The sequence below is a fragment of the Pogonomyrmex barbatus genome, unplaced genomic scaffold, assembly GCF_055798465.1.
Source record: "Pogonomyrmex barbatus isolate J1 unplaced genomic scaffold, ASM5579846v1 scaffold5, whole genome shotgun sequence".
Lineage (NCBI taxonomy): Eukaryota > Metazoa > Arthropoda > Insecta > Hymenoptera > Formicidae > Pogonomyrmex > Pogonomyrmex barbatus.
In genome coordinates this window covers 7,864,207-7,888,151 of record NW_028297149.1, presented here as the reverse complement: position 1 = coordinate 7,888,151, position 23,945 = coordinate 7,864,207, and the positions used below count along the sequence as shown (strand labels likewise).

Genomic DNA, 23,945 nt, shown 5'->3' with positions numbered 1-23,945 from the left:
GTAAATTTGTAGTCATATAGCTTGATGGTATGCAATATATCGTATTTTTCGAAACTTTGCATATTTTTCTTTTGAATATTTCCTTTGAATAATATTTTTCAGTAATAATATATACATGTTCTTATATTTAAAATAATATGTATATTATTTTTACACCGGTTTTTCTCTATACTTTGAAATGAATAATTATCATCCATGCGATCGAAAAATCGCTTTCTGATCGATGATATATAACTAGGCGTAACTATTTTATAATATTATTATTTAACGATAAGCAGGATAGGAGAAGTTATCACAGATTATCCTCTATATACTCGCGATGTTATGCAAATTACCGAACCCTCCCGGCAAACTCTCAGACGCCAAGTTAGAGGCTTCCGTCTTCCATTCCCGAGTGCGCCCGCTGTATCCACATACGTCTTTGTATATCCACACACTTTATATACACAGCAACCCATCTCGAACTCCTATATTTTGTGTAACTTTCCTGTTCTCGTTCACAAGTCAAGTAGCTACAGAATATAATACACCGCCATTATTTATTAATTACTGCAGAGGCAGGTAAATACGTGAATAAATATCATTCATATTTCAAATATAACGCTTTGACTAATCGAGGATGCATGGATTATGAATAAATACGTAATGTTTTATGAATGTAATAATGCTGGATATGATATCGAGGGCAGAATCCATTATTGCACTGATGTGTATACGCTAATGCAACGAGCTGTAATTTTCCAGGATCTGAACCTGATATTTGCATACGCTGTTCCCATCCAGTGACAAAATTCTGCCTGGTTGATCCCTTTCGCGACAGTTCAAGATCACCGTAGGAAATATCCGGTTTCGCTTTATTATTCTTTATCCCGCTAGAAAATACCCAAGTCTTCTATTTTCGCGTGACAGCACCACCGCAAACAGTTTCATAACCGGAGAATGCCCTTGGGAGAAATGGTAGAAACGTGAAACTACCCTATTAACATTTTTCCGGTATAATACTGCCGGAATAATCAGGAGAGCTTTCGCGGCTTTAAATTTCTGAAATAGCGTAATAAGAAAGAGGAAAGACAAAGACCTAAGACGACACTTTCTTTTCCACATGAATTGCTGTTATGTGATATAAAATTTATCTTAAAATTCATTTTAGGATAAGGTACCAGGAGGATTGATCGTTTTCATTCTGAATCTTGTTAATATAAAATTTATTTAATTTCAGAATTAATAGAATTTTTGATAGATTTATCATTATACGGCTGCAGGATTGTTATTGCTCACTTTATTTATTTTTCGATTCATGTATATGCAGATATTGCGACATACTTATTCGAAATGTAATCAACATTATCGTTCAAAGTAAAGTAAGCAAGCTATTTTTCCGGAATTTTCACAGCGCCGTTCGCGAATATTTTCCGTTACAGCATCGAGCGTAAAGCTATGGAAACGCGGGGAAATTGGCCGAAGACTCTGGTTTCGTTGTATGTACGTACATACAGCGATAAACAAAAGAATAGCGCACGTGGCGTCACCGTCGTAAAAATATATATGCTTAAAGAAAGAGGACCAGAGTTCCTATACGAACGAGAAGGAAAAAGAAAGAGTGAACGCGAGAGAAGAAGGGGTGTCTCTATGGGACTCTAGTGTGGCGAAAATAATGCGGCTATAACTTACACGTCTTCCCCTTGGTTTTCGCATTCATGACGTGGCCTTGGATACGGGCGAAATAAGTTTCCTCTCGCTCACCCTCGTTGTCACTCTCCGTGTCTGCATATTTATTTGCCCCCTTTGCCGATATAACGCGATTTCTCCGTCTCGCACGAGATTCACGATGAGATTTATTAAAATAATATCCTCCTTTTCGCGCATTTACGAGGCGTAATGCGATTGTAAGTTTTTTAAACTTTCTAGCAGACGACAGAATCGCTTAGGGTAATCTTGGCACTTAGCTAAATCTTAGCTAGATCTCTCTCTGGCTATATCGCGAATAAGAAAATATACACGTATAACCATTTATAACGTTAAACGTGACTCAGAAATGCGACATTGCCAATTTTATTTATTCCCCGATATTTCTAAGTTTAGAACGATTGTGCTACTAACAACGATGAATGCGAATTTAAGAAAATGCAAAACAACTGACCGAGGAATCAAGCGTGCGTAAACTTTGATTTTCGAGAAACGGTACTTAAGCATCAGAAATATGGATTTGGAGAGTATTTGGTGAACAAACTTGTCAAGAATGCCGTGGGACCACTTCGTCAAAGTCAATATGACGTCGAGCATGGTCAACTGACCCGCGCAATTCGATGGAGTCGTATAAACTGCTTGATTTAATGCCACTTTATCAGATTGCTGCTAAAAGCTGCCAATTTAAATCCTATTCGCGAAAGTAAAATCATGAATGCAAAATAAAAATTCTAATTTTATGTTCGTAAAAAATTAGCATGTAATTTTATCAGCTTTCCTGTTGATGTATGATAATATTTGTTATAGACTGATTTGCATTAGATGCCTGGTACATCCATACTCTGTCCACTATTACTATGTTCCAGATTATATATCAAATATACATACACGTAACACATGACTTATACTCCCATTTGTGGTACTAGAATAGGTAATAAAAATGCCGACTGCAGTCGGCATAAATTTATTTGAATTCAGTTATGCATCGAGATAGGTATATTAATATTACGAATAATTTTGATATTCTATTATAATATTCTGATATTATAACCATATATTTTACATTTTATAATATTTGCGTTTTGAAAATATTATAATTTTACAAATTTATATTTGTAAACGTATTTTTTAGTTATATAGACACATCTACAGCGAAATTTAATTTTATTTACTTCAACCCTTTTCAATGTTATTTTAATTGTCTAAATCAAAATTTTCTATGTAATTCTACATGTTTGTCTGCCTAAAATTATCAATCAAAAGGTTAATTAGAAACTGAATTCTGCTTTCTCAGCAGCGAGTTCGATTGTTGGCTCACTATGTGAGATCGAAAACACCATTTCACAGAAATCGAGAACGATCGCATCAGTATGGTTGTATAGGAGCAAGTCAACATTTGACTTGGCAGAATTGAATGATAGCTGTAGTAAGTTGGAAACTTTTGTTTAACAAGTGTAAGACGTTTCGATTATTTCCACGTCAATGTTATTTCCAAACAAAAGTTATTACCACAGAATTCTATATTTTATCTTTATTTTACATAAGATATAGCCACATTAAAGTATGACAAACTTTTATATATTATTATATTATATTATATTTATATTATTTTTAGTTGACTTTATGGGTGAAATATTATGACAAACTTATAATAATCTTTATAATATACAATAATAACTAGCAATGAAATAAAATAAAAATATTCTTACACTTCACTGAAAAATTCAATTTGTATATTTGATAATTGCTTTGTGTAAAATTATTATTTATTCGACTAAAAAAGTGAAGATATATGTTGTACCACTGATTATCCTCCGCCCTTCATTACGCAAATTTAATACATCTGTGAGCATATTGTTACAACGAACAATATTTGTTTGAAATTAGTATTTTGTTCATGATAAATTAATTGGTTTATTATTATATATTCACAAGTAAAGTGAGCAATATGAATATAACATTAAAATAAAAGGCTTCGATGAAAATATAATCATTTCCTAGTCACATTCTTGCTATAATAATTAATTTTAATATAATATATACTATTATCAAGATTAGTATATTTTTAATTCAAAATTTAAAACATATTTATAAAAATTAATTTAATCTTTTTATTGATAAAAAATTTATAAATTTTGCACTTCTCTTCATTATATATATGCTTTAGTTGGAAATTTCATCATTTGATAGATACAGTCGGTGCGGTCTCAGCGATATTGCAAAATGCAACCAATTCGGAGTATATTGGAAAATTGCATCATACGTTCGTGACAATGCGATAGGGATAATTTTACGTCAATGTGAATTGTTCGGATTTCTGCCAGAGGAAATTTCGTATTGCCATACCATGCGAGAGATAATTTGGTTCTTTGCATTACTTTGCGCATATTGGACACTGATAATAATTATTTTTTTGAATACAAATTATTCTAAAAATAATCTTTTAAAATAATCTTTTCAAGAAAGTATTTTCATTTTATTAAGATTATTAAGATGACATGATTATAATTAATTTTCTAAATTTTTTATTTCTTCTCTCTAAATGCAAATATATATATATATATAAATCCATGAATAAAAAGAATACTACTTTCAAGAGACCATTTATGTAAATGATGCCGATATTCTGTTCTCCGAGTAGAATAGCGCGACGTGGTAAATTATGCAAATAAGAAAAAACGATTTCGAATTGGTTCGTGGATGCATCATGTATTGCCTATCTGTCAGCGGCTATGACAGTGTGTCCACACATCGACAATTCAATGCGTACCTGCATAAAACTCGAAAACTTCATTTTTACTCGAATACGGGTTTGATGGTGCCGTTGCTATCAAATTTGTCTGTCCTTTAATCTCATTAAGCCGGATTTATTGGCCAGCATCAAAATTTGACAGAATTGCCAAATTACTCTCGCATGGTTTTAATGCCCCTTAACATTCTCGTCATCAAAGCTGTAATCTTTAAAATCTCTGTTCTTTCAAATACATGCAGAGTTAGTGTATCAATGCAAGAACGAATGACAAAAATAAAATATTCTAGAATAATATTACAAAACACAGTTTAATTTGAAATAGTATTATTTGCAAATAGATATTTCGCGAATAAATTCGAATAGAATAAATATCGAAACAAATTACAAAGCAATAAAGTTTCAGTAATATCTATGTGGTTGCTACCCAATCTGTATTTATTAGATTTCTTATATGACAAATCCGCAATTTCGCAATAAAATATCCATGGGCGGTTATTTTTCCGCAAGTTAGTTTCGCGATTTCAATTCGCGCCCGGCGTCGAGATAGCACCCCGACCCATAGAAAAATGTAAATAAAGCCGAGTGGTCGCAGTGGATGCAGAACGACTTTTTTCTTCTCGTCGTACTTCATCCTCTTTCTCTTTCCCGCCTGCAATCCAGCGAAAGGATTGCATCCGCTTAAGGCTCGTCGCAGCGGCGTTTCTATTTTCCTCACAATTTGGGCTGGCGCGAGGAAAGAGGAAGAGAGAGGGAGAGAGGAGAAGGAGAGAGCAACAAACGATCGTCGCACTGGTCAGGTAGAGGAATTGAAAATCTAATTTCGTATAAGTTTTGAGAGAGGCGTTGTTTCATCTCCCCGGGTGTCCTCCTTTAAGCTCGTAATTTCCGCGAAGCTGCCACAATTGCGCTCTTCCGGCTGTACTCGTTTTTCCCATTTCGCCCTCTCATTCTCGTCTTCTTACGTATTTCACCTCGTTCGCCCGCCGCCGCGATACCGTCTGGATTTAAACATAAAGAACAGTCGCGAACATTACATTAATTACACGAACGAACTGCGGCGGTGGATATATAGTGTGACTTTTATTGCATCGTCGCGACGATGCTCTCGCGTCCAAGAAAAAGAAGACATAAACATAACCGTGCTATGTATAGAGAATGGTAAATTCTCATACGCTAAATTTCTTTTCCAACAGCTTTTTGTCCATTGCTTTTATTATTTGAATCAACCTTGTATTTGTTCTCTGCATATTCGTTCGTATTACGCAAATCTATTTATACCTTTGGCCTTTCATACTAGAAAATCACAAATTGAATCGATCGATCACTTCCAATATGCAACTGAAAATACGTAGGCTATGATCCATCAGATCGCAATGATATTCTGATAAAGAATTCAATATACGAAAGTTTTATATTGATATTGATATTGTGACGTAAAATGCAATAAATTTCTCACTATGGTATAGTAATTAAGTTCTTTTAAATGCTGATGTATGCCATTTAGTAATGAGTTACTCTTCGTATACCTTAACTACGAGTGTGATATATGATGACACATCACATGCTATCTGATATCTTCTCCGATGAGCGATCTGAGAATCGATGAACGTAGAAAGGTTCATCTCGCTATTGATTAATGCCACGTAATTCACACTACGCTCGTCGTGAAATTTGCAGTGGAATTATATCTCGGAGCCATCGGTCAAATTTTACTTTTCACCTTTCCCACGTATCGCGATGAAATATCTAGCGCTTCCCAGACAGAAAGCGTTTTTTACGAGGAACGTGCGCGCTCCGTCTGGCTAGCGAAGTTCACGCCACGTATTGCCACTAAAACGAGAGGACGAAGCAAAAAGATCCCGAAATCGACGAGATAGGATCGTGATCGGGGGTGGACGGAGCAGTCGGCGGAATAAGACGCGAGTCTCTTACGAAGGGTCTCACGGAGGTCCTTACGAGGGAAGATTGAGTCACGTTGCGGATGTGAAGCGAGACCGAGATAAATGAGTCGCCCGCCGAGAGATCGACGCGTTAAGAAGAGGACACGCGGTACATAAGTAACGTGCACACGTGAGAAAACTTTCCCTCGGTTCAGCAGAAGGAGCATCAACGACGCGTGCGTCGAAAAACGTATAGTATGAAAAACGATGAAAAATCGATCTGGTTGATATGATGACAAAATTTCCTTAAACTAAAATAAAATCGTGAGAAAAACTTGATCTAGATATCATATTATCAATTTCCAAGCTTATTTTCCTCATAGAAAAAACAAATAACACTGTAACTATAAAAATTACATCTCTTATAATTTTAATGCAAGTTTGATAAATTTATTATTATTATTATTTTAAGTTGTTCTTTGCGTTGATTTTCATGAAGGTTTACATCGATCTTACCTCCGTCGTGAGAACGAAGGAACATGGACGCGTGTTCTCGGTAATTGCACGAGAAGGAGATCCTGAACTTGATGTATAATAATCGCGGACGATTACCGTGCATCGAGTTTAGTATCTTCCTTGTGCAATTAAAGAGTACGGGGGTGACGAAAGAGAAACGATGCGCTCTTATCTAATTGCGCGAAGAAAATGCCGGACTTAAGGTTTAACAACCAGCCTGACGTATACAAATCGCGTTCCTTGCGATTGAACAAGCGGAAAGATCTCGCGTGTCAGAAGTGCATCAAGAACAAATAACAGTTCGTCCAATTAAATTTTAAGAAAGCTTTCACCATGCATTCGTCAGTAATCTTCGAGAGACATGCGAAATAAACTTTTATTTAAAACGATAGTAAATCTTAATAGAAAAAAATAGAATAACAAACATCGTTGAGTTCAATAATCCTAGTAACAATTTTTCTTACGCTTTTATTTTTTTACATCGTGACATTAAAAAGGAATAAAATCTAAAACTGCAATAATACATGCATATTTTTCTTAAATAACACATCGTGCTATTTAATTAAATTTAAGATAAGTAACATATAACCTTCCTATATTTAAGTATATATAAGTACTTTGCATAACAATTTGTAATTCTCCATGTCCATAATATACAACGGAAAAAAGTGAAGTGAAGTAATATACAACCGAAAACGTGAAAAGTGGTTTATCGCGACTAGTATATAAATTTTCGATCGATAGTCCACAAAGGCGAGCGTCTATGCTTAAATTATGTTCATCTTGTAAGCCGAAAATTTTTCTCAATTATAACTTTGCCAATGTAAAAGACAGCACAATCGCTTCGCGACTTCCAACGTGGTTGTTGAATCGGCATTTCAAGTCGCGAGCCACGAAATTTATTCAAAGCAGCTGGCAAAAAGCGCGTTTAGCGGTTTTTAATGCGAAACAAAGTACCTCGTCTTGTGCACCAGAAATCGTCCGTCCTCTGAGCGAGCGACTCGACCGGATCTTAAGGATTACCGTGCGGGAAGACGACGGAATAATTGAGCCGCGTAATCTTTTTTCTTTCGTGCAGGTTTTTTACGACGACGATATAGCGCGACAGGCTCTGCGGAGAAAATTAAAGTTGCTGCATGACGAAGAGGGTGGAAAACGAAGAAAAAGAGATTGCATCGGAGAGAGCAGAGTTTATATACTTGTAACGTAAGCGGTATATCCAATACATTAATGTGACTCGAACACATGCAGCGTAGTACGTTTAGATGCGTTTTAATATTAATAATCTGAACGAATGTACCAGCAATATTTAAAAAATACACAAAATATTTCTTCGAAATATAATATTTTAAATCATAAAAAATTATTGTTTTTTTCAGATTACTTTTATTTTACAAAGATTACTGTTTCTATTTAAATCTTTAAAAAAATTGTTATCAACTAGTCTTTTTACCTTTTATTAATCCTTTCATTAATATTTTATTAAAAAAATGAGTGTATTGATATCAAAAATTTTCAACTCTTAAACAAACAACAGAAATCAAAACAAGTTGCAAAAGCGACAGGTTGATAGCTAATACCGACTAAATCATCGTACGCAGGCAAAAAAATGAAGGCCACCATGAATTATCGGTGGGAAAGTAATCTCTTGCATAATTATAAGAGAAGGCATTAATTGGACCGCGTAATCGTTTTTCACCGCTTTCACTCCGATGTCATGTACTCTCATGTTACAGAAGATTGTCGGTATATGCGAATGGAAGATATCATTTCTCTCTCCCTCCCTTCATCTTCCAGGGATGAAAAAAGTGGAAATTCGGAAGGGAAAGGGTGACGAGCCTTGAAAAAAACGATCGTTATAACACGAAGTGGCAGCTGCGCGTTTAAGTATTCACGCGACCGGCCCTACCCGCGCGAGTGTAGCTACTGAAAAAAAGCCGGAAAAAACGACGAGCAACTTTTTGATTTTAAAAGCGGTTTATGTATTATTCAGCAGAAACCGAACTGAAGCATCGGGAGAGAGCAATCCAGCTTGGATCCAGAAAGGACGGCTATACAGGGACGGCTATTTTGCGGGCGGAGGAAAAAAAAGAAATTAGCGCCCTCACCCTAGGAGGTCCTCGTGCAGAAACGATTAATTAGCGCTAATTGACTGGCCGAATTTAAGTTGAGGTCTTTTTCTACCCGGTCCGGAATCGATGGCCCTGAATAAAGAAGACCCCACGCTGTTATGAGACCGATAATTATTGCGGCGAAAGTGCGATTTAAAGTTCCTTCACTGACCGCGATTTCGTTGCAAATTACCAGTTTCCCCCGATATTGCATCATCCGATCTTTCATTCAATTTTTCAAGTTTTAAATGTAATGGCACAAATTGGAAAATTCTATTCACGAGCATTAGCGAAAAAATATAAAAAATCCGAAAATTTTAATATTTTCTGCAGAATTTTGTAAAATGTTTCATAAATCTTTTATTTCTTTACCTTAATTTCGCAATAATCGTTTTTCGTTCAATGAGCTGAGGATTTATTAATATCATTTTAGTAATATGTCAATTCGGTTATTCTGTTATTAATCAGAGCTTTTAACGAGTTAATCTTTATGATAGTTGAAAATGATGGAATAGATAATCCTTTGCAATTGTACAAATTCGAAATAGAATCAAGCTGTGCACAGAAGCGTGTCTGCAAATTTCAGTTATGATATCAATATTATCGAGATTTCAATCATTAAACGCGTGGCTCACTGAGTTCTTTCGATCGATAGATTTGATTCGTTGCAATTTAACGCATGAAGGCTGAAGGTATAGTAATCATACTATAATACGTGATCATTAACTATAATTTCGCACAAATAACTGCGATATATAGATATGACATTAAAAGGAATGATACTTTGTATAATTGAATAATCTCTCTTTTCTTTCTACAACCTATATAAATCAATTTCTAATTATCTTATATATTAAAAAGTTATAACGAGTTTTATATATTTTTACCAAAAAGAATTAGTTTTCAATTAATTATAAATGATCAGAGTACCACGAAAATAGCAAAGATAATAAGATATTCCAAATATTGTACGTTTCATAGAAGGCACTACGTAAAGAAGCTAAACTTTATCTTAATCTATTCCTATCACGCGAAAGCGGCTTTATCGAATCGACGAGGGGAGATCGAGGCGTTATTTGCATCAGTAAGACGAACGAGCCTTGTTCGCGTTATTTTAAATTACCTGGCTCTCTCGTAGATCAAATCGTGAAACTTCTCCGTCGGCCTTAATGGCCCGCGTGGGATCTCCGGATCGAGACATTCCTTCGTGTCCCGTAGACGGCAGCTAACGGGAGAGAAACACGAACGATGGTCGCGGGCAAGTGAGCTTCTTTCACCTGAGCGCCTTAAAAAAGTTCGATCGCGCACTTTCCCCGAGAGAACTCGATCTATCGCTGTTCCGTTTCCGGTATATTCTGTGGGAACGCATCTTCGCGCGAAAGCGTGGGGCATCGATCGCGCACGGTTCAAAATCGTGGCAGCGATCGATCATAATAATCGCGGTATATATGTGTGCGCCATTAATTGCCGTACGCGCTCGTTAAGGTTCACGCCTGTACAACTAGAATAATTGTTACTCGCATTACAAACCCGTCGTATACGCATTACACGCTGTATGTTCGTGCATGCATCTAGTATGCATTTTTAGTATTCATCTCGTTTACATATCGACTTATTTGATATTAATGTACATCATGTTAAAAAATATATATTTGTACAATAAATAAAGTTTAATAATAATGTGCTTGAATGTTTAAATCAATCTTTCTAAATTCTTTCTTCGAACGTAAGAAAGAACTTTCGCTGCGAATTCTTTTGGAATTTACAGCAAAGGCGAATCCTTTCTTTACTTCAATCTCATTTAATTTTCCCTTTATTCTCCGTCTTCTTCCTATTCGATTTTCGTTCTATCAAAGTCTCGTCTAGATAGATTTCCACACCGTGCGCATTTCTTTCATCACGATGAGGACATTAGTATTGAAATACTCGCCTGATATGAAGATATTTTGAAAAAAAATCATACATTACTTGATATGATCGTCAAATTAATCATCAATTACGCATAATATCGCAGTATAGGCATATTTATCTTTATACACAGTTATGATATTTAACTGTTTTGTAATTGTCATCATTATAATAATATCCGATAATGTAAAAATACTTAAGGAATATAATATTCTAAAAAAATCTTATATCATTTTATACCATTCTAATAAATGACGTAGACAGAAATAGTATAAAATTTAACCGTACAATTAAGAGTATTCTACTGTCGAAGCTGTTGAGACGAGAACATTGAAGAAAGCAAAAGAGAAATGGACGAAGGAAGGAAGGAAGGAAGGAAGGTACAACGGAGAATGGCGGTCTGATGGCAAGCTGAATCCGACGACGAGTTAGTCTAAAAGAGAAGCTAGGATGCAAACAGATGTGCAAACAACTTAAATGGAAGGCAAACACAATTATCCAGCAGCAGTAACCGGAGATTAGTTTTCCAGGTGCAAACCGACGTACTTGCGCGTACGTAGCGTGTGCGCACATTTATTTTCGCGCGTGTAAACTAAGTAAGCGAGCTGTAATACTAGGACGAGGTGAATCAGAAGCGCGTCGTTACACGCGTCTGATTGGATATCTCGTGATGAGAGCACATAACGTTGTTGTCTCTGTCGCGAAATTTTCTACGAGATTTTACGATAAATCTGTAGCACGTCAGCGATAACGGAGTTATCCTTGTATTATCGTATGATGCATAAAAAGTCCGGACAATGAGAAAAAGAATAAATGTAACTTGCTTCTAAAAATAGTAGTAGAAAGTCGGAGTGTTTCAATAAAATGAATTTTACATGATTGCAGAAGTACTGAGCCGCACATCATGTACGAGTATATTCGCCAGGAGGATAACGGCAAGAACTGGTAGGAAATGACGGATATGCGGAAAACTCGCCAGCTTCTCCTTTATCCAGCTTCAGTTTCGCTTCGAGAACCGAAGTAGGTGCCACGTCGACAGGAATCCTCTCGACGGAAACCGAAGGAAGGATCTAACTTCCACTTCCGCGCCGCGCCGGCGAGGAAATGCGAGGTCAATATAACAGATTTCCGGAGTTAAGCAGGCTACTAATTCCCTTTCTTCTTCCTTTCTTTTCTCGGTGTGCTCTCCCTCATTCTAACTCGTAAGTTTCGACCGGCATGCCGCCGGTTCGAGGAGCGCTATTTACGAGCGGCTTCCTAATTACCCGCAGTTCCCAACGTTAACAGCAAGTCTCTCGTAATGACTGGTTTCTCTGTGCCACGGCGGAGTTTTCCGGTTTACCCCAATGGCAGGTGGCAAGAAATGAGTGTCGGGAACCTTTCCATTGCGGTGGTTGTGACGTAAACGTCACAAATTTAGTTCATTTAACTATTTTAATATCCTTCATCATTAATTATAGAATAGTATATATTGAAAGAAGGACAGTATACATCAGATAATTACCTAATATTAATTAAAAATTTAAAAGATAAAAGAAAAATATATATTTACAAAAATAGTAGATCGTAAAATATTAATGCTATTTTTGTTTGAGTTGTAACAGAGAACGTGCTTTGTTATTTTTATAACACACTATGATTATAGATAAATGTTGAATAAACAGTGAAGCAGATGTCACGATAAACGTTACTCGTAAGGTGTCGTTGAATGAAATGTCGGAATAAGAAGATTTAGTAAAGATCACGTATCTGAATATATACGTATATCTACATGCCTCGGAGGTAGAAATTTCCATATTATGTGTAACGCAAAGATATATGACGTAAAGAGGAATGCTAGGATATCGTCGCGCATTATTCATATAAAATATCACGCTACACATAGAATCGTAGACATTATGAAATAAGATTTTGAAAGTATTCCGGACTCTGAAAAAGATGGTTACATCTTTCCATGTTCATATCAAAAGAAGAAATATTTCTTTCATTCTTCCTGACGTCCCCTCTTCAAAGAAGCTGCGCTTGAATTCACTTCGCAGATAAGATGTACTGTAAAGATTCAAATAGAAGTTATTTATATTTTGTAAGATACAGCGCATTAATTTGTCAAGAAAATCATCAGTTCAAACGAAGAAGGGATATGTAATATTAAACAAAGAATAAAACTGGATATCTTCCTTAGTGATTTAACTCACTTTGCATATATTAATATTGCATATATTGCATTATAAATATTTGCATATATTGCATTATAAATATATAAAGATTATGTACTTAATATTCTTTTATTTATTAATACTTTAATTAATTATTCACTACTTTATTTAATTAGACAATTTAATCTTTTATAACATAATTAAATATTGATTCTATCTAATGTAATTAAATGCTATGTATTAGAATCATGGATTATGTAAAAATATATGTGGAAATGAGAATTTGTAGAATTATATCAGCTAATATTACTCATTCAAGGTATTCATATGTAGTCGTCAGCACAATAAACTCGGTGAAGTTTCAAAATCAAACTAACATGTTCTAAGCGATTTTAAAGAAGATTTCTTGTTGTCGTATGACTATGATTATTGTAAGAGGGCGACTACAGGTGACTTTGTACAGAAAATTGTCAGAAAGCAAAGGATATAGGATACTCTTGGGATATTTCCAGGCGTAGAAACAGATTTGTATGGCGACAGAAACTGTTGCAATTATATCGGAGAATACGACATTATGAACAAAAAGAAAATATATTAAATATATTAAAATCCTCCGAAATAATGTCCTCTAATTTAAAAAAATAACTAAATTGTATCTGCCATTTAATTTATTTCTATGTAAAAAATTATATTAAAAAAAATTTCATTTATCCTTTAAATGATTCTTTAAAACAATTCTACTAATTTTAATATTTTCAATATTAATGATTTTAAACAGAAATATAAAGTTTTACATTTTTCTATTAATTTTTCTAAGACAATAAGACTTAATAATTAAAAAAGTGAAAATTGAATAGTAATGAATAAATAGAAATTGAATGTTTCCTAATTCGATTGTACCGTTTAAAGTCAGTTTTAGATACGAGAAAATAATTTAATTTGATCTTTACACTATTTATAGATAGTGTAAAGGAATCGATGCGATAATTATTACTATAACTAAAACGAGAATTTTTATTACGTTACAAATTTTTTTCTCTAAAAAAAAATCATAATATGAAAAAACGATAATTGAATAAAAATCTAGAGGCATTCAATATTTAAAAAATACCATTCGATATCATAACGGCATTGGAATCGTACGATCACTCGAAATGTTTCCACAGTGATATTCGCGCGGACGGAAAAAATGTACAGAAGTCCAATAATCAATCCAAGTTACTCGATAGTTTCCACGAAAGCATTTTTAATATCTTCTGTCGAATTTTCAATGCAGTAGAAGCGGTTGCCGGCGATCTCCGATATCATTCGATTCCATCCTGCGATGAAATCGCTGAAGCGCTCGATTCCGCGCGAGGGGCTTTAAATAATTTTTACTAACGCGTTTGCCAGGAACTTATCGTGATGAAAATCAACGACGTAATCGCAGTACGGTATTGCCAACGGTACTCCAACAAAACGACCCTGTTCCTAAACGTACGCAAAATAATTTTCGGTCGTGAAAAGATTCATTTGAAAAAAAAACCGAGAAAGTCGATTGTTTATTGATGCGGTTAAATTGAATCGAGAAAATACTCATTTTTAAGGTACTTTAAAAGTATTTTAAGATAAGATGGTACTCTTTCCTTTGTGCGCTGAAGGGATATAAAAGGCGTCAGCAGGTGCAACGATAAAAAAAGACCGCAGGCGTGAAGAGACGTGAAGACGGTCACTCTTTAAGTACTGAGAGCGGGATCTGTCTTTACCGGTAATAAAGTTTACGAAGGTGCTGATGGATCCATTGTTCAAGCTCTTATGAAATTAGACCTTTTCCTGTTTATTTTTATTAAGTTTTTCTAGCATTCTCGATTTACGCAGTTACCTGAAGTAAAATTGAACTAAGTGATTATTCTTACATTATATTATTACATTATATTATTTTTAAAATACTATCATATCTTAACTTGTTAATATAATCTATAATTTATAAAAAAAAACATTCTAAAATTTTATACAGAAAATATAAATATATATAATCTGATAAATTATCATGATATACAAGAGGCTATATATTATCTAAATAAAATATTTCAATATTGTAACAAAAAAGATTTTATAAATTTTATATTACGACATATAAAAGAATCAAGCAGTGAGAAACGAAATAAATAATGTTTGGACATGCTTTGTCAACTTGTATAAAATTAATATAAATGACATTCGTGAATAAAGGAACGCCATGACATCAGCCGATAAAAAAAGCTCTATCGAATTTACTGTCTGAGCGTGACAGTCACTGTATCGGACAGTTGTAGCAGTCGTTGCGGAAGTCGTGCGACGGATTCCATATTGTGAAAGGAGAATCAGGGCTAGAGAGCTTCCGTGCCACGCCAATACCGTCACTGCACACCAAAGTGGTTATAGAATTTTTCAGCTGAAAAATCCGTTTATCCCGAACTCCGCCTTATCTGAAAATAGCGCTTTAAGACGATATTCGCTACAATGGACTTTTGGACGTAGAGCGCGCAAACGATTGGACTTGAGGTACTGGCACATATCCGGCACTCACGTGCTAAACGTTTGTGTGTGCGTGGATTTGTTTCGATAATTATTTTGTTTTACATAGGAGATTACGTAGGATTTTTAAAACAAAAGGTTGAAACTTTATAAATTCAAAAAGTGTTATAGAGACCTTGCGGAAATTCGTGCATTTTTTATTTTAATGTTGATATTTAGATCTTTTAAATTTTCATGCAAATTTAAATGCTCTTTTTTTATATTTTTAAATTCATATATATAAATAGTTATGTGTTATTTTATATAAAATTGGACGCTGCCGTCAGTCACTTCTACCATGATAGATCATAGATAATGACAGAAAGAATGTCGCGAGACCTTATCTGAATAGGAACGAATCTCGTGCATGCGATAAAGAGCAATGTGATGATTTTAAGCGCGAAAGAAACGCGCTCGGAATATAACGTTGGAGTTTATGAAACTGCCGCAATCGCGACGCTGCGAATCTCGGCGCATTCGAGCGTCGCTCGAGAAGGCGGAATCGCCGATGAAATTGTTTCTATCGGCGTCGATATCGCGGAACGAGCAGTCCCCCGCGAGCTCGGAATGGCGACGGAGTTTTTCGACTGAGAAATCGGTTTTCTACCGACGCCGCCTTTATCGCGGAGAAAGACGGAAAACGCGAGAATTCGTTTCACGGACCACTCCTGCGGGCACGCCGTTTGTGTTTTCGCACACCCTCGCACGAGCGATGAACGCCCGAGCTCGTTTCGGGATGAACGAAATCTCGCGTCGCTCTCTGCACCGTGTCGTACATTTACCACGATGCGCTTATGCAAGTGCTGACGCAGGCGGTAACGGTTCGTACGGTTAGATAGGGACGAAACTTCATTGTGTCAGCCAAGTGCATTGGACAAGATGGCATCTTTTGTCGCGGCTCTGAGAATCTTCATAGCCTGCTGACGTGATTCGACTGTCTCCATCTCACGAAGCTCTTATAGAGTCTGGAGACTCCGGAAAATACGTTTGGTGCACTCTAGTTGCAATTTGTTCTGATACTATTTTTAGTAAAGCGCGCGAGTGTCATTAAAGTCGATTATACTGATCTCATCGACAATCGGTCAAATCTGTCGTTGTTATATAATAGAGGAACACAAACAAAATATTGAAAGAGCGACAATGAAGTTAAAACAGCCGGCGTATCTGTTCCATAAAAAGTAATAAAAATTAATTTCTGGCGAATCATATTTCATAAATATTAATCGCAAGCTTCGAAGGTCCAAAATTAATTTTGCAAAGAAATTTAAATTGCAGTCATTAAGATAAGTTTATTGACGTGATACCAGAAGGATCAGATTCACTTGCAAAGTTCGTCTGTGCATAGCTAGCTATTGTGCAATTCGGATGGATTGGGCAAGATGACGTCTTTTGTCGCCGCCATCGGCGATATCAGCAGCATAGTGACTCGATTCCGCTCGCCTCTTTCGAGTAAAGCTCCCCGAGACTCTGTTGGATTTACTTGAATAACTTCGAGTATATGGGCTTTATCCTCGTGCAATGGCGTAACCAACTCGCCTATATATCTTCATTGTGGAAGATTGTCAATTCATCATTTGCAATTTTTTTAAAATAAATTTTTCTTTAAATAAATGCAGAATGCGACACCTTATAAAACAGAATGTAGCAAATTATTTTTCATTATGTAATCATGCAACATGCGACAAAACAAACAGGTGTCTCTGTTCTTTTTTTTTTTCACTCAACGTGTAGAGTGAATCAATAGAGAGAATCTTTAGTAAGAGCAATATTAAAGTTGTTACATAATACACATGTTTCACTGGAACGTACATTGCGAGGAACATCGTAAACAGAGGAATTAAATATTTCTATGCCTGCAACGGCCGAGACGAGCAACGGATCGATAATGTAGGAGACATAAAACAGCCGGTGCGCAAAATGAGGACCAGAGGACCAGCAGGTCGTCCGGGGCCCATACATCAAATGACAACGCATATCTGGCCTTAGAAGATCTCATAATAGAGTACAAAGCTGCCCTCGTTATAATTCATGACCGCGTACTAAGGCATCCTGGGGCTGACCGAATTATTACTTCATAAGAATAGAAGGAAATGACGACAAGACGCACTGCTAAATTCTGTAAAACTACATCACACATAATATCTTATGCATTGTATATACATCGTATGTTTTATAATTTATTGAATCTGAGCAGCAAATAAGGATATAAGTATCCTTTATTCATGTTATGTGCAAACTGCACATTGTTCTGTTGAATGTATTAAGATTGATTGATATATTCAGCAACACATTTCTCTTATTTAATTCTCTTACTTATTTAATTTAATAATATAAGATTTAATTGGATAATATTGTTGTAAAAAACACGTAAATATTACGTAACATATATAATTAGAAACACATTAAATTTCATTTAAATTTGATCTTCCACAAACCAAAAGCGATATATATGATTGATTATTTCAGATAAACTTATTATTTTAATTAGTTTGTTGCATTTTATAAATTAATTTATAGTCAATTAATCAAATCAGTTTATAAATTAAATTTAATAACACATAAATCAAATCATTTGTAGAGTTAATTATGCAAATGCTTTACACAATCATTGTGATATATGGAGAGATTATAATATTATTATTTCACATAAAATTCTTGATTTCAATGTATGATACAAAATTGCTGAAGTAAATTTATCTTCAACAAAATGCACAGGAAAACATTAATTACGTTTTAGTTAACATATAAAGCACAAATATTTTTTTAAATAAAAACAGTATAAGAAAAAAAATTTCTCTATTCGTAGAATAAATGCAATTTTTTTAAATTTTATATAACAGACTGATTTTTTTACAACGATTTCTAGAATTGTCAATAAATCGATTCTTTTCCATGTCAAGTGAAACGCGTGTGTTTATTGAGCCGGGAAGTAGTAGCTGCGAGTTCAGTCAGACCACTTGCAAGTAGCGAACTCTTGTTACGTCAGCCAGAAGATGCAGGCAGATAGATAATTCCGAAACACACCCATAACTTCGTAACGTTTATTTTTCTCCTATAATTTTTCTCCTGACGTTTTGTTCTATGAAGGTTACTACTTTCGGCGTGGCCATAATTTTTCGCACAACAGCAACCCATGTCGAAATAAAAATCTCAAAATCTTATAAAATATTATGATATTTTTAGAAAAATAATACTCGCAACTTGCGCACGCAGGCCACTATTTTAGTTTTGCGTATAAAAAAAATTCATTATAATTTATATAGATAACGTTACTTTGCGTTCACATATAACATTTTGATGCGTAAATCGTATCCGCAAGTCTTAAAAGTCTTTTCTGTTTAAAAACCTTCAAGTTCAATCAAAGTGAAGGATTTACAAACATGCGTCATGTAAACCTTTCTCGAAATCTTATCTCGATATTTGCAGTGTATTGATACGTTTATTATATATTGATCGGTACATCAAGTTTCATGATGTATGCGACTTCCAAGTATCGCAAAATCTTCTATTTGATAAATGTAATGGAGGATATTACGAGAGGAAGGCAATCGATAACAAATACTATGTTTGCGAAACACTATGATGACTCTACAAGTTCAATTCGTACGCGCGCGAAAGTTCAATGTTTGAACGATGCTCGAAGAGTCAAATGTCATGCACCACGTAGCAATAAGCGCCGTGATCGAATGATGGTATCTAGAGAATCGTCAGTCAAACATGTATTTCTGATGGAATTTTAAGTGTTTTAATAAATAGCTTTTGCGACAAAGTCCGGTCCCTCGGCAATCAATATATTCGCTTTGCAATATAGTTCAACAGAGATCGTGTAACATTTACGTCCTGTTTCAAGTATCCGTTATCGTATTCCTCAATTGCTGTCTAAAGGACATTACAGTAAATGTGAGGAACCGAGTACCTACCTAATTCTTTTTATCATATAATTCTTCATCATAAAATTAAAAATAAAAATAATTTATACCCAAAATGTGTATATATATATATATATATATATATATATATATATTTTTTTTTTTCATTAATAACGCATTTTTTGCATATGAGAAGGCGCAGATGATGCATTTACCTTCAATCTTAGGCGACTAATATTTATAAAATCCATGACGGATATTCCATATCTCATCAGTCACCGTTTATATAGATCTCAGACTTCGCTGTGATTCATGAGGCCATGCACCAACGCAACTAACAGAATCTCTACATTGCTCCATCAGGAATCAAGGCGATTACTTGCCCGGTACGTTTCAACCGGTACCAGGGAGAAAACGAAATTTACGTCACGGATCGTAGCCGATAACTCACGCGGATCCGAATATCCGTTCCGACAGCACGTTATACAGAATTAATCAAACGGACGTAATCTGATACGAATCCCCCTTCGCTTTGAAGTGAAATTAATGGCTTCTTGTGTAATATCGTTCATAGTCAAGAAGTACAAACAGATACATCAATAGTGAGTTTCATGCATTGAGGGTATTTCGTATTTAAAGGATTTCGCAGATATTATCGTTGACTATGTTCATTTGCAGGAAATACGACGTAATGGCCGTGAAAGAGAGAAATGTAGCAAATTAAATACGACGATAAAAGTAAAAAGATTTTTCAAGCGGAGAAAGAAATCAAATTTGCCGATAAAATTGCATGGTCTTTCAAATGTTTCTCGTTTGATATCAAACCGTACTTACTTTACAATTTCGTATTATAATCTAAAGTATGAGTTATTTCCCTTTTTAATGCAGTATTAAAAAATCGTAGACATCGTAGACATTTTTCTAAAAAAATTGTTATCAACAATTAAAACAATTATTTTTATATTATTTAAAAATAATAAAAAGTAATTAAAGAATAAATTATAAATGAATAAAATTAGTACTAACATTTAAAACATTAAAGATGTTAGATCGTCATCATTTTTTAAGAATCTAATAAATATTAAAATGTTAGGAACATATCTATTAGCAATACTAAAATGTTGTAAAATATGCTGTATTCAATATTAGATATGTCGATATTGAATTAATTAATTATGGGATTGGATTGCAATATGGTTTCTCTGATTAAAGTATATTGACTAGTGCAATATTCCCTGATATCAGAATAATTATATTAAATGTGTAATTATTCTGGATATATGTTATCGTGCGCGAACAATTGGAAATTTCCTATCGTTCTAAAATTCGTTTAAACATAAATATTTTAGATAGACGACAAAGCTATACAAAGTAATCTTCTTCGGTCAAGTCAATCCTATACGATTGCTACCAAGTTTTTCTTCGTTATGCCATTGTCAGAAATTGAAATTTCAAACGGATGGTACTTTTGTACGCTTGACGAAAGTAAACGAGCATCTCAAGTCAACCCACGTTTTTATTAAGTATATTGGACATAGGGTCAACAAGAGCAAGTAATACCATTAAGTATGAGAACCATCCCTAAAAAAACTTTGCAAACTCAATTCTATTGCTTCCCCAATTCCTGTCGTCCCACTGCTTCTTCCTTACGGGTTAACCGTTAGAATCGAGTCAAAACCCTTTCATGACCTTCGTCTTAGCAAAAAGAATCATCTCTTTTTCATCTAAAACGCGCAACTTCGCCCAGCTTTGACTTCCTGCATTTTCGCGAGATCACGTCTGTCGGCGTGAGCAGAGGCGCAAAAATTCATCTCGCACAGAATGCTACAAAGCACGTTTCTGCGTCGATTTTCTTGAAGTGGGGATTTACCTCACATGATATATATAGATTCACAATATTTTTCTATCCATTCGCAAAGACATTTTTCAACAGGTTTTTCAGAATAATACACACCTAATACACAGAACTAACTTTATAAAAGAGGATATATCAGCGATATATCCTCTAACATTTGTAATAAGATAGCATTTCTACATTCTATAATTTTTGTAATCGATATAATACAAAATATGATGACATTTTTCTCATAAATATTATACAAATTGCTCCTGTTAATTAATTAATTATTGTTTTTTTAATTAATCATTCTAGATAAAATGTAATAACATTTAATTCTATAAATTGTATATAAAACATAATATCTACTTTGCAATTTGCAAAACACTATACATTGTTTATACTATATATGTAAAAATATGTGAATCATACCATATCTTAATTGATGACATTTTAATAAAGTATATGCAAATTCGGAGAAATTAATATATATATATATGAAAACGATGATTCATAGCAAATAATATGACGATACTAATATGCCTTCACAACACGTACATCACAGTGGTAATCGATTAATCTTTATGACAAACAGTCGATTCTCGCATGATTTTCAGCGAGATATAACAGTGGATATCGTGACAACTATAATTTATATCAATTGCAAACATCACTGACTGCGAACATGGAAAATACACAGACTCACGAGACTTTTTATAGATGGATGCGTTTTGGGCAACTAACGCGTTTGACGTAACAACGATGCCAATGATCTATGTGTATCGGTAGGAATTTATGATCGCAGCTTTATCGCTTTTCTCGGAAGCAACGCAAACTTCTTGACTTCTGAATGTATTGGAACTTCATGCCGCTTTTGAATTTTTCATGATATAAAAAGGCACCTTATGTGTATATGTGTATACGTGCAAATCTTGTCAGACAGCGTACGAGGATAGATTGCGCCTAGATGGATCAGAAAAATTTTACACCAGGTACATATTTCGCAATCCTATCGCGCAAAAGAACTGTCAATTACAGTTTTGCACTCAAACTTGTGCAGAAAATATTTTCGTTACGTTTCTATGCATTTCTGTGTGTAACATCGACAACATAATGCTGAAAGATAAATTTAAAATTTGGAATTTCAAATTTTTGAATGTTTAATATTTCGCATACATTTCTGATCGCATCATTATCTTTTTTAGAAAATATAATGTCTGATACGTGAAATGTATCTCGGATTTGTTTCCTAGGAAATTACTGGAACTACAGTACCGCAGCAGTATACGCGGAAATGGATTTCTTCTATTTTATTTTGATTATATATACGTTAACAAAAGATAGAATTTATTTTTTTCAATGCGTTTGAAAAATCCTTTTATAATAAAATAAATATTTTATGGATAACAATTTTAAAACATTCCTTACGAGAAATCACTTTTCTGAATAACTGGAAAGTTTCTCTTCATAAATAAGTGAGTACAATTACCTTATTGTACTTATATGGGAAGAAATATATATTAAATACTATTCAGTATTTGTAAGATCTCACCGCTTTTCTTCGGCGAAGTAACTGCTGTTTGGCGATTTGAATGTATGGCAGCTTGTCATGATACCGCATGAATTGCCAACGGTATGCCGCGATCTTGCCGATCATTTGCGGGAAATAATATCCGCCGAGAGAATCACGTAGTTGCCAATAGTAGTTTATAAACAGGTTGATCGACCGACAGGCCAATTTCTCCTATTTCTTCTTGCCGTCTTCTCGCTCATCCCGTACTCGTGCGAGGGGACTGTCTGACGGCAAATCGTATTCATCGATTGTACGGGTCAATGCATTATTTTAAAAAAATTCCGAGAAACGTGTCTCGACGCCTTTTACAAACACACGAATCGAGAATTTATTCCACAAAACAATTTTATAACTCTAGGCAATCGTCTTCGATATGCCTTCGACGTTTTTGTCAATTGATGATACAAAGCAAATGAATATTGCAGTTCAGAGAGACAAGCAACAATACACCGATTATGTTTTATTATTTTATTTAATTCCGCTGTGAATTCATTCTTTTTTATCAGTCATGTCAGTTTCGTATATTAAAATAAATTATTTGTTGTTTATAATTATTTATATGTATGCAAAATACGTTAGAGTTATTGTATATACATGTATTACATGTTGTATATACATTCAATATATGTGTTTAATTACATGCGTCTAATTAATGTACGTAAGGTCTAAAAATGTTTTTACAAGTAAAATACTGATAGTGTACAGTTATATGTGTAAATAAATATGTAATACATTGACATAAATGTTACGTAATAATTTACTTACATGGCGCTACGAGTATCAGGTATGTCACGATTGCTTGGAAGACCATCGGAGGCTTCCTGATTGAATTTATTCCTCGCGTATGGGTCTTCGCCTGCACGTAGACCACCTCTTGAAACGTACCTGTTGCACAAAGAAAATTATTGCCGCTGAATTTCTTTCTCGTTATTTCTTCTCAAATCTCCCATCAAATCCGGAATTGAGATCCGCGTATATTTGATTGCATATCGAAATGGATAACATTATAAAACACGAGGTCGGTACAATCATCAGATATAATCATAACAATTATAACGCTCAAGGTTGGCTATAATTACGGATAACAGTATCAACGAATGCCGTGTGGAACGAAACATTCCG

The 23,945-nt window shown here is 34.6% G+C and overlaps 1 protein-coding gene across 2 annotated transcripts in view; it reads right to left on the bottom strand.

The window, feature by feature from the left end:
* Window positions 1-23,945, bottom strand: part of Pgant2 (polypeptide N-acetylgalactosaminyltransferase 2) — a 183,217-nt gene that overhangs the window by 20,437 nt on the left and 138,835 nt on the right. For both annotated transcript variants that reach the window (XM_011638865.2, XM_011638864.2), the window contains exon 3: window positions 23,589-23,708. In XM_011638865.2, coding sequence (XP_011637167.1) covers window positions 23,589-23,708 — 120 coding nt within the window. The remainder of the gene's footprint in view (window positions 1-23,588; window positions 23,709-23,945) is intronic.